This window comes from Erythranthe guttata, chromosome 9 (assembly GCF_056151865.1).
Source record: "Erythranthe guttata isolate IM_541 chromosome 9, IM_541, whole genome shotgun sequence".
Lineage (NCBI taxonomy): Eukaryota > Viridiplantae > Streptophyta > Magnoliopsida > Lamiales > Phrymaceae > Erythranthe > Erythranthe guttata.
The window spans coordinates 16016887-16031637 of NC_142541.1; the positions used below are offsets into that span (position 1 = coordinate 16016887).

The following is a 14751-nucleotide window of genomic DNA, read 5'->3' on the forward strand; positions in this document are numbered from 1 at the left end:
AACTCGAGGAAATTAAATGAATTTGTGACTAGTCATCACATACATATTGCCGAGAGAGAGAGAGATAAAAACCCATTAAACCAAGACCCAATGAACGTGAGCATCATGGCGGCCGGACCGATGCTAAGAGAGGACTTAGAGATAACGAGATCGCTGAATAAGTAGTTCGCATATATAGAAGCCCGTTAACACATAACACATCGCATATAAGAAGGTGAATAGGGTACGGTAGGTGACGAGCTCGAAAATAGCCGTTGGAGAAGAAGAACCTAGCATAATTTGCGTAAATAGATAAGGAAAATATGTAGTCATGCATAATTTTCTATATAAATAAGGGTAAATTACAAACACCCCCTGAGGTATGGTCAAATTACAAAAATCCCCCTCTTGTTTGGATAATTACATCTGCCCCCCTCAACTATGATTTTTTCTTACACCTCCACCCTTCTTGTGCCAAATTCAACATAATCATCTACATTCCGTGGAATGTGCTCTAGTTTGTACTCGTTTTGTGTAAAAATACAGTTTCCGATGCACCACAAACTGATATATACAAGCTAAAAATCGCATATTATGATCATCTTGCTTCATAATGTAGAGTTTGAATGGGATAAAACGGGTACACAAGTGATAATATTCCATATAATCTCGAAGATTTCACTAAATTTGAGGAGTTGAGGGGGTGGTTGTAATTATCCAAACAAGAGGGGTGTTTTTGCAATTTGACCATACCTCAGGGGGGTGTTTGTAATTTACCCTATAAATAAAGATGAAAACCCTATTAGGGTTACGATTGAATATCAATATTTTTTCCAGTCATTTTGTTCATTGTCGTCGACTAGATCCGACGATTGATGAGCTCTCCGGTGATCGAGGGAGTTGAGTTCAAAGACAAGTCTTAAAGGTGTGGTTTCTACTCCAAGTCTCCATCAATTGTAATTAATTAAGTATAAGCCAATTAATAGATTGTTGAGTCAATACATATGTGGGATTTGGTGTGATTATATCTTAATTAATCATAAGATCGTTACATAACTAACATGTATAATTTTATCTTTTCTTGATTAGAACAATAGATAAAATAAGATAATATATAATGTTTGTTAAAACAAACTAAAAATCTCCCCATGCGCATATGATTGAGTAGTGGGTGTATATAATATGTGTGTGATTTGCAGCAGCTGTGACCATACATAACAATAAATATAATACCTTCTCCATCTTTAAAATTTTAATTACTAAGAAGAAATTCAAATATCTATGTTAAAAGTAAAATTAAATTAAATTTTCTTGAATTTAATAATTAATATTGTAATATAGAATCTCCACGTAAGGTAAGGAATCATTGTTAGATTACAAAAGCAATTTGGCCAACTCCTAATTAAATAATATTACTTAATTATTATTTTTTGATTTTTCTTTGCTTGGTCAAAATCAAATTATTGTGAATGAATGCCCTCATGTGGCTTCAACGGCTGCAACTCTTTAACAAGATTTTTATGTGTTTAATAATAAAAATTGTAATTAATTATATAGTTATTAAGTTTGGCATGGTCTTCATTGTTGTGCCAAAAGCATTGCTATTATTTGAGGGCCATATTGGATCTTGGAACTAACTTTTTTCCAATAATAATAATAATAAATACTAAAGGATTAGAAGAAGTGAAGAAGAAGAAACAAGCAATATTGAACATATATTGAATCTGAAAGTATTTATTTTCCCTTTTACGTATATAATTGCGCCTGAGAGAAACCACTACTTATAGATGGTACGATTGATGAAATACATCAGATAGTTTTCACGCTCAAAATAAAAATGTACTAACACATATATATAGTTGTGAATGTGTGTGAAATATATGTTTGTCGTAGTCATATACTCTAGAAAACATAATTAAGTAGAATTCACCGAATATACCGCGATAAATCGAATATACAAAATACATGCCCCCATATAAAATACCCTCTCAAAAAACTTTCAAAGTATTTGTTTGACCGTTTGTGCAGCTACAAATAAATAAATATTACAAGCTAATCATTCACACTTGCTTTGTAATATTCAATTCCTTTGGGGGGCAATTTCAATATTAATCTCCATGCCTCTAACTTTCCTCTCTTCTTTCCTTTAATAATTGCCCAAATATTAAAATATAGTTCAAATTTGGTACTTTAGCACAAACCCATCATTCTATTTGTATCAAACTCCCCAATATGCTTATGTCATGGTTTAACTTTTGTATATCTCACACACATGAAATACATCGGGTGATACTAAACAATTGATCTACATATAAGAACACATACTCATATTTGTATATGTGTTTTGTAAATAATTATTTATACATATCAATGGTTTAAAACCACCAGTATATTGCACATCAAGTGTGACGTCTCATAGACCTTCTATCGTTTGGCCAATTGAGCCAAATATCTAACTTTAATTGAGAATATTGACAATAAAACTTTGTGGATATGATTTTATAAGGTAAGGAATAAATTAGCATTTGTGTGTATATTTGTTAGTTTGTTGATTTAGCATGGAAAAGTTTGCATGTAATTGTGGGAACTTTAAGTGGGATTCGTGGTGTGTCCACATCTCGACAATAAAATTCATTGGATGTAGTATCAAATAAATCGATTATGTAGATGTTACACTCTGTGAAATACATCAGGTAATTATGTACCATTGGTCTACACATAATAACACACATATATGTGTATAATTAGTTGTACAGATCTATGATACAAAATCACTCGATATTTCTCACCAGGTATAGCATCTCACAGACGAAATAAACCCTAAATTCTTATTTATTTTCACTCTATTTTAAGACCGAATAATTTAGGTGTTATCTCAAAAGTAATATTGAAAAAACCCAAAGTTTTATCTCAAAACTTTTTCTTAAAAAAATTAATAGAATGAGCGTGTACTAATATACTAATGGGACGCGCTTCTGCCTTTTCAGAATTTCTTTTTTCTTACTTTGATCTTTGATTTTAATAATGAATAGATAATAAATAATAATGCTAGATCTTCTCTTCAGGCTAGAAAAAAATCACACACACACACACACACACAAAAAAAAAAATCTTCAATTCAGATTCAAGATTTATGAAAAAAGATGTGTTTAAAGCAGAACTCAACCCCCACCTAAACAAAGAAGTGACAATTAGCAAACAATATTCTTCCCAACCGCAACTCAAACCATCGAAATCAAAACAAACGAACATCAAGAATTCCTCGTGATACGTAAAAAAAAATGAAAATCGGAGGAACGGATCAAAAAGGTTTCTTGGAGTAAAGAAAAAACTTATCAGATAGTTGGAATGGAATTGGCTCTGATAAACTGCTTCAGAATAGCTTTCTCCTCGTCAATGCGCTTTTTCTCTTCAGCATCTCTTGGTTTTACTTTCCTCTTCTCTTCTAGCACCCATTTGAACAGTTCACGCTGGTTATCAACTGGAATCGGTGCTCGTTTTATGGGCTCTACTATTGGTAGAGTGATCGGCTTTTCGATAATTTTAGAAGTATCAGAAATAGTAGCTGAGGTTGATGAAGAACTAGTGGGACTCACCGATGTCTCTTCTTCTTCTTCGGATTTGGTCTTATCTTTCATCGTATACCTCACGACAACGTAGGCTGCATAAAACAGAGTGTGCTTTTCTCAAACAAGATCACATAAGGGTATAATGGTCATTAATTGCCGCATACACAGAACAAGTCCAAAAAGACAATTCTCATGGTACCAAGGTGGTCAAAATAGGGGTTTTAAGTAGTATTGAAAGGGGTCTTAAAGTGGCAACTGTAAAATTGTAGGATTTTACATATCTTGTAAATTTAAATAGAATTCGTCATGTTACTTGAATCGAAGAAAACATTTAACGAGTACTGAAATAGTTAGGCTTTACTTGTATTGAAGAAAAAAAATTGATTTTGGCGCAATAAACTGACTCGTGGCCCGATTATGATCCCAATGTAAAATCATTAAAATCGCAGTGAAATCATAGATTTCAAAATTTGAAGGATTTTACTCCAAAACTTGAAGGATTTTTCTTGGATTGGGATTCTACTAGGATTCGGCAACGTAAGAGGATTGTAAAATCGTAAAATCCTGGGATTTTAATCGGCATTTTAACTACCTTGCATGTCACACAGATATGATGAGTTCAGGCATGAAACAGAACGAAATAGAAAGACCGTGGCGAACACACTGCTAGTTTGAGGTACCACTTACCAGGAGTCTAATGTGCAATCCAGCAAATAATTATTTAAAGAAATTAAGAAAACAAAGAAATCACTTCGAAGTTCGAACAAGAAATAATTTAGCTTCATTTCACCAGATTAACAAATGGTAGGTTGACAAAAACTTTTCATCCATTACAAATGACACTGGAGAAAAGGGTGAAACACGACACACAGCAATTACATTGAACTAACCAACGATTCTTGATCTGTGACATTCAAGATTTTGTATTGCTTATATCGAGTATTGGTAGTTCGAAGATGATAGGAGGTTATTCAGATATTTTCTCAGTTGAGATATTGAATCTAAAAGTAACAATTAATGTAAAACATAATTGAGATGAAGTCCCTATCGTACTTAAGAGAAACCTCTGAGATATGTAAGAGCATAATATCGAAAGATTTGAATTGAAAAAATCAGTTTCATAATTTTGTTGTCTCTTGAGTAGTGACCAAATGAAGAATAAGCAAATTCTCGTTTGAACTGTTCTAGAAATCAGTTACACTGCAATGACAATCCCTCTACCATTATTTTACCATTCTAAATAAGAGAGATAAATCTTAATAAACGTAAATTCAATATAAACCTCCTCAGCTTCACCACCAAAATACGGATCGAACAAACGAACAAACGATGCAACCTATTAAAGGATTCGTAAAAGAGGCCACGTAATGAAAACCATGATATCAATACGTCACCACAATGCTTCGGTTGTAATCCAAAATCCCCTAATCGACACGAGTCACAAAGCCATAGAATGAAACCTAATGAAGGTGCTCCGATTTTACTCCGAAAAAACCCCCAAGTTATGCATACGAAATCGAGGAACAAAAATTAAATTAAAATAAACAACTCCTCAGATACAAATCCTGCATACCCCAGAATTTTTTTTCAGATCAGCAAATTTTATCTCTGGCACTTAATAATCAGAATTTCTTAAATCACATAAACTCATCACCCGCATGAATGTAAACACACACACAGCATATTGAGACACTGGAATTAAAAATAAATAAATTAATTAATTACCTCCTACGGCGAAATTGCAAACCAATATAAGTGGCACGAGGAACCTATAACGCCGGAGAAGCGACTCCTTCTGAGGCAACGGAGGAGGAGACGGCGGCGGAGGAGGAGCCACAGCTCCCGTTGACGATGATGATGCCATTGCGATCGGTTCAGATGCTTTCCACCTCGCTATTATGAAACCCCCAAAAAAAAAATTAAAAAAACAACGATTAGAATAATCGGAATATAGAATAGCAATATTCTGATTAGCAAGTGATACAATAAACAAAACTAAAAAAAAAGAAAATTAAAAAAAGCAAAATAAGAAAAAGTAAGAGATTATTGTTGAGAGACAGACATTTTTTGGGTTTGTTGTTGAAGAGCTTTGGGCCTTCTCCGCTCATTGTTAATCTTCTTCCGAGCTGGTTTTCTTTCAGGTACTCATCGTAATTATTCCTTTCGTTGGTGGGTTTTGAGACGGGGTTTTCTGATGCTACGACGTCGTTTTAGCATTATACCTTTCGTATTTTTTCTGAGGCTACGGCGTCGTTTCAGTATCGAGTGAATTGCTTCCCACTCCATCTCTCGAGTAATTAATTGCAAAATCCCCCATTTATTTTTAATTGCTACAAAAAATCTCCTATTATGTTTTATAGAGTTTTTCTTAAAGGTAAATGACGGACACCATGTACGGTTAAATTATGAAAGTATCCCTCTTATTTGAGTTATTACAACCACCTCCTCAGTTATGAATCTTTTTACACGTTCATGCTTATCGTATCAAATTCAATATAATTTTCGAGATTTTACACGTTCATCCTTATGGTGTCAAATTCAACATAATCTTCTAAATTCCGTAAAATGTTCTCTAGTTTGTGCTTATTTTGTGCAAAGATGCAGTTTATGATGCACCACAATCTAATATTTAATAGCCAAGAGACACATCTTATGATCATCTTGTTTCAAAACGTGAATCTCGAATGGATAAAGTGAAGAATATTCCACATAATTTAAAAGATTCCAATAAATTTGATACCGTGACTGCTGTGTAAAAAAATTCATAGTTGAGTGGCAGTAGCAAATTGTAATTACTAAAATAGGAGGGAGGTTTCGTAATTTGACATTAAATATATACAATTGAGCTAGAGTTGAAATCCATGTATGATGAACGAATGGCCCACCCTGTTAGTACTTTTCCCTTCGAATGACATCTAATTGAAATTTTAGTCATGATCCAAAATAGATATTAACATAAGTATCAAAACCACATAAGTATGAAGTATTTCTCTTTCTAAATTGAAGTCCTCAACAAATGTTACACAAGGAAGATTCAGCTGTTTACAAGCATAATTAAATCATAACTCTGCCAAAAAAACTGCATCATCTTCTCAAAATAACTGAAACTAATAATACCATTGCACGTAGCTTTATCGACATTCGTTTCTTAGTTCCAAGATCGGCCACCACCAAATCCCCTTCCACGGCTACCTCCATATACTATGATTATCAATCACAGGCAAACCATTAGGAAACGATAATAGATGTTGAAGTCAGCAGCGAAAAAAAAGGGGTGGGACCCACAGTTTTAATAAAGGGCAAAACTGGAATGGATAAAACATGAAACTCGATGCAAAACATTTATCGTAAAAAAATTGAAGTTGTCCTGCCCTTTTTAATTCAATAAGAAAAAAACAGAAATATAACTTTTTTCCACATTTAAAAAAAAAAAGTGAGGTATTCTCAAATCAAGAACTATGAGGGCCAACTTTATAAGCTATTATAAACATCTTATAAGATGTTTAAGAGCTTATAAGCTCTTCCGAAATGTTTGGTAATTTTTTCAAAAAGATCTTAAAAATTCAGAAAAGAAACTGTTGGAGAGCTTATAATTTTTTTAAGGGTAAATTACAAACACCCCCCTGAGGTATGGCCAAATTACAAAAACACCCCTCTTGTTTGGATAATTACAACCACCCCTCAACTCATCAAATTTAGTGGAATCTTCGAGATTATATGGAATATTATCACTTTTGTACCCGTTTTATCCCATTCAAACTCTACATTATGAAGCAAGATGACCATAATATGTGATTTTTAACTTGTATATATCAGTTTGTGGTGCATCGGAAACTGTATTTTTTACACAAAAAGAGTACAAACTAGAGCACATTTCACGGAATCTAGATGACTATGTTGAATTTGGCACCATAAAGGTGGAGGTCTAAGAAAAAATCATAGTTGAGGGGGGTAGATGTAATTATCCAAACAAGAGGGGGGTTTTTGTAATTTGACCATACCTCAGGGGGGTGTTTGTAATTTACCCTTTTTTAAAGTAATTATACCCCACCTTTTTATTCAAAGATCTAAAAAACAGTAAAAATAACTTATAAGCTTATTTATTATCCAAACACTTCACAAATTAATCTAAATAAAACGCAACCGTTAATCATTCTTAAAACAGCTTATAAGTTGTAAGAGCTTATCAGCTGTTTAAAATAAGTTTAACGAAACGACCTCTATATCTTCGAATTGGACCAAATAAAGTGCACAGACACTTGCATAAATATAAGGTTTACCTGGAGGAGGAGGTGCACCACGGCCCATAGCTACCAGCTCAGGACTGACCTTCTGTCCAGCCTCTTCAAGAATATTAATGAGGTCCTTTGCAAATCTGGCATTAGCAACAGTGAAGTAAGTGTATGCGGTTCCTTTTGCGCCTGCCCTTCCAGTACGACCTATACGATGAACATAATCCTCTAGAGATCCCGGAAAGTCATAATTGATGACATATTTCACATCCTTGACATCTGCAAAATTCAAAAACATTGCCAATTTAGCACTGTCATTGTGCAATTGTAGTAAGAGAATGCCTCTAATGTGCTTTCTCATGTTTTAACATAAATGCAGCAATTTAGAAGTACCTAGGCCACGGGCTGCAACATCGGTAGCTGTCATTATGGGACTCTTGCCAGCTCTGAATTCCGACAGGACCCAATCTCTCTCCGCTTGACTTTTGTCACCATGAATGGATAATGCAGGCCAACCATCCATGCGGAGCTGCCTAGTTATTTGATCGCAACCTTTTTTGGTGTCCATGAATATTAAAATCCGGCTACCATCCATAATGTCCTCCAGAAGCTTCACCAATCTGAAATTGTGGTCGAATGAAAATTCAAATTAATACCAACATATACAACTGAAAGAAATTCTATGATAATAATTTCAAACATTTGGAAAAAGTGCTATAGAGAAAGTTACTTGTTGTATTTTTGATTCTCGGAGACGATTTCAACATGCTGGCGGATTGCATGGTTAGCTTTCAGATCTGGCGAACCAATAGTTACCTGTTCTCCGGGTCCAATTTGAAAAAAAAAATATTAAACATCTCATAACTTAACAGCTGTTTTGAGAAAAAGAAGACTGAAATTAGACTTTATTTATTCCAAATTGCTTCATAAACTGCACTCATGTCACTCTGAGTATTACAAAGCCTTTCCTTGTGCAGTCAAGTCAAGCCAGGTTCCAGCCGTTAAGCCCAATGTAGTCAAAATCGAGATCTAAATCGTAAAATCGTAAGACTTTAAGATTTTACACACTGAAAATGAGTAAGATCGCACTAAAATCGCAAGTGCCTTAAAATCCTGTGAAATCGCGTTCAAAATCGTTAAAAACGCAATTTTAGTGCGATTTTGGCGATTTTGGTTTTTGTCAAGAATTTGGCTGAACTTTGGATTCCAGCCTCATAAATTCAGTTTTTTAACTTAAAAAAAAATTAGCCAATTACCAAATAATCCAGAATATATAAAGTTCAGCCAATCTGCCCTAAAATAACAATCTATCACGACGAGAAGAAAATACTTCTCTTCTGCTAAAAAAAACATCCAAAGGCTGTGAGTGTCAGTTTCAGTTATCTCCTAACACAACTATGTTTAACTAATGTTAAAACATGTTTTGTTAATGTTGGGATGTTTTATGTATATTATGACTTATTTTATTTGTGTTACGGATGTTTTCTAAGTAGTAAGTACTTAATATATTTATTTTACAATACATGTAAAATCTTACGATTTTACGAATTTTACGATCCGATTTTACGTTTCCGATTTTACTACCCCTCTCCAATTTCACTTAAAATCCCGATTTTAACTACCTTGGTTAAGCCTTTTAGGCCTCGTTCAGAGTGAAGAATTAACAAGACAACAGTCAAGACCATAGAAATTGCTGCTTCTATGCTTTCGATCATAGAAGTTGGTACACTTTACAAGCCAAACTTTGATATAGAGCACCAAAACCTCACAGTAAAACGACATAGGAAATGTACTTACAAATGAAGTAGTAGAACTAAACATGGATAGTTTCACGTATATATTCTTACTTTATTATAAAAAGTATCAAAATAAACAACACTTACTTTATATGGATTAAACAGGGAACGTCTGGCAAGTTGTTCAACTTCCTTAGGCCATGTTGCGCTCCAGTACAAAGTTTGACGGTCCGGGCGAATCTGCAAAATCATTGAGAATCCGAATCAGAAATGTAAACAAGGATGTCCATATCATGCACCAACTAATGACCAAATAAAATGTTGGATCACAAACTCACAAATACTAATGAACTCATCACATGAACATCCAAGTATTAGATTAACAAATTGAATTGGAGCTTCGGTTAAACTAAATTAGAATTAACCTGATCAACAATTTTTCGAATCTGAGGCTCAAAGCCCATGTCTAGCATCCGATCCGCCTCATCCAGTACCAGATATGTTACCCTCCGCAAGTTTGTATGATGCGATTCCAACATATCAATTAACCTTCCAGGTGTAGCAATGACAACTTCAACACCTAGTGAGACGCAAACAAGATAAACAAGATGATTACGGAATTCTGGACTGAAAGCGAGAACACAAGTAACAGAAAAGAAGAAGCAGAAGGGAATACCCGATCCATGAAGTAGTAAAGTCACGTTGAGCTTATCACCACCTACCTTTCTGAAGATCACGAACTTGGGGCCCCTTTGGAACCCCACCATATATGCATGTACTCTTAATCTTTGATGATGCACCAAATTTAGTAGCTTCTTGTTGTATCTGAACGGCAAGTTCACGAGTTGGAGCTAATACTAAAACTATTGGGCCATCTCCAGGAGCTAACAAAGAAACACATAGAATTCATCGAGAGTTTCATCGAGAGTTTAAATTCGAAAATTTAAACATGCAGCCACTCAATATAGATCCATCTAATATCGATATAGATCCATCTAATTAATACATAGAAGATCCTGAAATACCTAAAAATGGTTGGGCATTAACATGAACAATAGCTGGTAAGAGATAAGCAATTGTCTTCCCAGACCCTGTCTCTGCAATACCAATAAGATCTCGTCCTTTCAAAGCCATAGGCCAACCTTGAGCTTGGATAGGTGTAGGTTCCGTAAAGCCAGCCTTCACGACTTCTTGCATAACATAATCTGTAGTGGCAAAAATAAACGACTCAATCATATAAACAAGGGAGAATCCTTGACTCGTGTCCCTCACCCCCCAGCAAACACTATGTCGTAATTTTCAGACATATTTTCATTTTGCTCCAAGGTTCTAGTTATTTCATGCACTCACATAATAACAGAATCAAACTAACTAACTGGCACAAACTAGTCCATCGTTCTAAATTCTAACAAAAATAAAATAATAAATAAAACATCGTAAATTACCCGGAAAACCAACATCATCAAAACTCTTAACGGGCTTCGGCACATCCTTTCCTTCGACAGTAATCTCGCGCCGGAGCCTATACTCCTCCACCTCTCCTTCTGACATAGCAGCAATAGACGGAGATTCCACATAAAAGTTCTTCTCAAACGGCGTCAGTCCATCCAAATTCGATTTCCGAGGCGGAGACTGTGCTCCACCCTCGTGCTCCCTTTTCCCCGAAGATGAAGATGGATAGCTGCTGCTCTCGTATTCTCTCTTATAACCAAATCCCGAATCCCTAACATTCACAATCAAAAAAATTAAAATTAAAATTAAGCATATATAGATGGAAGTTCATCGCAGTCTCACTTTTCCGATGGAAAAAAATAAAATGTACAGCCGGTTCTTCTTACCCACGGCGGTCGCGGTAGGATGCAGGGTCGCCGGAGCGGCTGTCGTATCGGCTCATAGCTACAACTCAAAGCGTAATCGTCTGGCGCAGGTTGAAGAGATCGAAGATTAGGGTATGGTGAATTTAATTGGGGGAAAATTGAGGAGTGTGTGTGGAGGGTTTTAAGTTAAAAAGTTTCAATTTAACCTTCCGAAGAGCGAATGTCTGTAATTCGGCGGCGATGAGTTTTGTCATGCTAATTTTTAACAATAATTGTATTTTTAGTCCCTCGAGATTACATTGATTTCACTTTTCAACCTCGATGTTTCTAGACGAACAAATTTCCGTCCCTACCTACTGATTTTGTAACACTTTTGGTCCATTTCGTTAGCTGATGGTTTATAACTAGTGTTCTAAAAATCGCTAGATGTGGAGGGGGTCCAAAATCTATACGTTTTTTATGTAAATGTTTGAAAAGATCAATTTTAGTCTATGAGGCAATTTGATGCTATCCGAGGCGGTTAGAGCATCTTCCACCCTAATCACCATTTTTTCACCAAATCCTATTTTTGGTGGTGAAAAAATGAGTTTATCTCCCACCCTTAGCACACCATTCTATAATTTCACTACTTTTGGTGAAGAAATAGTGCATTTGGTCTCCCACCAATTCCAGCAAATTTTACACTAAACAATAAAATAATAATATTTCACCATTTTCCTATTTATAGAGAATAGCATTTGGTTTGGTCTCCCATGGTATTTCATAAAATATATCACAAAATTATAATTTAATGTTAATCATAATTTTAATCTATTTTAATTTTAAAAATATTGATTATAGATCCGATTATAATTAATAATTTTATTGACTATATAATCTTAGAATTATATTTAATTTTAAAAAACTATTGAAACATGAATGAAAATCGACGTAAATTATTATACATATAATAAAACCACACATAAACAATAATTTCATTACTAAATGCATAAAAATATTACAACACGATTTAAAAAAAAAAACATTACAACATTTTTTTGGCCAAAACAAATTATTGCATTAATAATAATAATAATAATAATAATAATAATAATAATAATAATAATAATAATAATAATAATAATAATAATAATAATAATAATAATAATAATAATAATAATAATAATAATAATAATAATAATAATAATAATAATAATAATAATAATAATAATAATAATAATAATAATAATAATAATAATAATAATAATAATAATAATAATAATAATAATAATAATAATAATAATAATAATAATAATAATAATAATAATAATAATAATAATAATAATAATAATAATAATAGTAATAATAATAGTAATAATAATAGTAATAATAATAGTAATAATAATAATAATAATAATAATAATAATAATAATAATAATAATAATAATAATAATAATAATAATAATAATAATAATAATAATAATAATAATAATAATAATAATAATAATAATAATAATAATAATAATAATAATAATAATAATAATAATAATAATAATAATAATAATAATAATAATAATAATAATAATAATAATAATAATAATAATAATAATAATAATAATAATAATAATAATAATAATAATAATAATAATAATAATAATAATAATAATAATAATAATAATAATAATAATAATAATAATAATAATAATAATAATAATAATAATAATAATAATAATAATAATAATAATAATAATAATAATAATAATAATAATAATAACTTAATAAGTAATGTATTTATCTTTTGAACACTAATTCATTAATTAACACTAATATATTTTCTATAAATATGCTTATAAATTGGTAATCACATGAAATTAGTTAATATAATAATTTTATATACTAATTATAAAATGGTGTTAATTACACCAAATCCTATTTTAATTTCTATATTTGATAGAAAAAATAGGATTTGGTGAAAAAATTGGTAAAATAGTGGTAGGGTGGGAGTTGCAAATTTCTTCACCAAAAAATTTGGTGAAAATATAGGATTTGGTAATATAATGATATGTGGGTTGACTACAGTGGGAGACTAAAACTAAACCATCATAATTTTAGGTGTAATGCTGATTTAGTGATTTAAGTTGGGAGGTTAAAAACACCTGAATTAGATGAAAAAAATAGGAAATAGTGATGGGTGGAAGATGCCCTTACCTTTGAGGCGGGTCAAAAAAATCGGTCAAAAATTATTTTTTTTATTAGCCCCAAAAAAAAGTTTGGCTTTTAATAAAAAATGAGTTTATGTATGTTAACTGTTATTTTTAACGAACATAATGATATATGCGTTACAATATTCAAGCATAATTTTTGAATGAAGAAGATTTCCGTTTTAATTGCAATTTGTAAGGATTTTTATTATATTATAATTTTATTATTATTAAAGTTATATTATGTGATCATGACATATAAATGAGTGAGATATAATCATGTTTAAATATTTTTTTATATATGTTATGAGTATTTACAAATAATATGTGGAAATATATTACATTAAATTTGAAAAAACCGATTTATTTCCGATGTATCATTAATCAAATCGTAAGGCGGTGCCTAACCGCCTCCGACCCTATTCCCGCATTTTACAACTATTTAAAAATATAATTTCTCAATGACGCCTCTAATTTAAAAATATATATTAAATGTAGTATGATGGATAATCTATTTTCAATCAATATTAAAAAAAAAAAAAGAAAAAAAAAACTAATCATGAAAATAATTTTATCAACTAATTTTATTGTTCAATAATATTTAATCGCATGTTTGGGTTTTTTTTTTTTTTTTATGTGAAAACTGGATATTTTTTTGTTATGGGTTGTAATATATGGTCACCCAAAGAATAGAAAACTGGAAGCAACAAAACGTAGCCCAATATATTCCCTAGTCCTCCATTTGGTACCGTCCATTAAGAAACTAGCAAATCAATTTACAGGTTAGACCCTATAAGGAAAAACGTTGCCCAACCACCCGGAAACTCTTCGTTCCGATCTTCCTCAGCCGCTCCCGACAATGGTGACCACCGGCATGAAAACCGGGTTTTGAGTCTTGTGTATATTTATGGTAATGAAATAGACATTTTTAAAATTATTGGTCAAAATTAAAACGGGTTTATTATAGTCAACGCAATTAAAATCGTCTAACACACGTAATTTATTATATATTTGTACTTCTTTTGTGATCATACTTATTTTTTTGGTGAACGCTCGTTGGACGATTTTAATTGCTTTGAATAATATAAATCCGTTTTAATATTGATAAATGATTTTTAAAATATTTATGAGCATAATATAAATTCTATTTATGGTAATAAAAAATCTATTGAATAACAAATAAAACTTTATTTTTGCGTGTATTTATTATTATGTATTTTTATTGTAATATTAAAAAA

At 32.0% G+C, this 14751-nt stretch overlaps 2 protein-coding genes across 3 annotated transcripts; both read right to left on the reverse strand.

Annotated features, from left to right (window-relative positions):
- Window positions 1–3085: 3085 nt before the first annotated feature.
- LOC105976038 (WAS/WASL-interacting family protein) lies at window positions 3086–5770 on the reverse strand. Its single transcript, XM_013001319.2, has 3 exons — window positions 5611–5770; window positions 5274–5441; window positions 3086–3640 (listed from the first exon to the last, which is right to left on the reverse strand). The coding sequence occupies exons 1-3, from the start codon at window positions 5654–5656 to the stop codon at window positions 3315–3317; spliced, it is 540 nt and encodes a 179-aa protein (XP_012856773.2). The 5' UTR covers window positions 5657–5770; the 3' UTR covers window positions 3086–3314.
- Window positions 5771–6521: 751 nt separating this feature from the next.
- On the reverse strand, window positions 6522–11600 carry RH20 (DEA(D/H)-box RNA helicase family protein). Of its 2 annotated transcripts, XM_013001232.2 has the most exons (10): window positions 11355–11600; window positions 10962–11239; window positions 10542–10721; window positions 10239–10400; window positions 9942–10096; window positions 9664–9756; window positions 8511–8596; window positions 8174–8400; window positions 7829–8059; window positions 6522–6749 (listed from the first exon to the last, which is right to left on the reverse strand). In XM_013001232.2, exons 1-10 carry the CDS (start codon window positions 11408–11410, stop codon window positions 6697–6699), a joined length of 1521 nt encoding a protein of 506 aa, XP_012856686.2. In that variant the 5' UTR covers window positions 11411–11600; the 3' UTR covers window positions 6522–6696. The 2 variants fall into 2 exon arrangements, with proteins under 2 accessions (XP_012856686.2, XP_088679250.1); XM_088823124.1 differs by lacking the exon at window positions 6522–6749 and having other exon boundaries at window positions 7707–8059.
- Between the last annotated feature and the right edge of the window lie 3151 nt (window positions 11601–14751).

Excerpts from the sequence above, each read along its gene's own strand:
- LOC105976038 (XM_013001319.2), bottom strand. The coding sequence starts at position 5,656 with ATGAGCGGAGAAGGCCCAAAGCTCTTCAACAACAAACCCAAAAAAT. Across the intron at positions 5,442-5,610 it reads CAACAACAAACCCAAAAAAT|CGAGGTGGAAAGCATCTGAA; the intron begins GTCTGTCTCTCA and ends GTTTCATAATAG. Across the intron at positions 3,641-5,273 it reads TTGCAATTTCGCCGTAGGAG|CCTACGTTGTCGTGAGGTAT; the intron begins GTAATTAATTAA and ends TGTTTTATGCAG.
- RH20 (XM_088823124.1), bottom strand. The coding sequence starts at position 11,410 with ATGAGCCGATACGACAGCCGCTCCGGCGACCCTGCATCCTACCGCGAC. Across the intron at positions 8,401-8,510 it reads GAGAATCAAAAATACAACAA|ATTGGTGAAGCTTCTGGAGG; the intron begins GTAACTTTCTCT and ends CCACAATTTCAG. Across the intron at positions 8,060-8,173 it reads TGTTGCAGCCCGTGGCCTAG|ATGTCAAGGATGTGAAATAT; the intron begins GTACTTCTAAAT and ends TGAATTTTGCAG.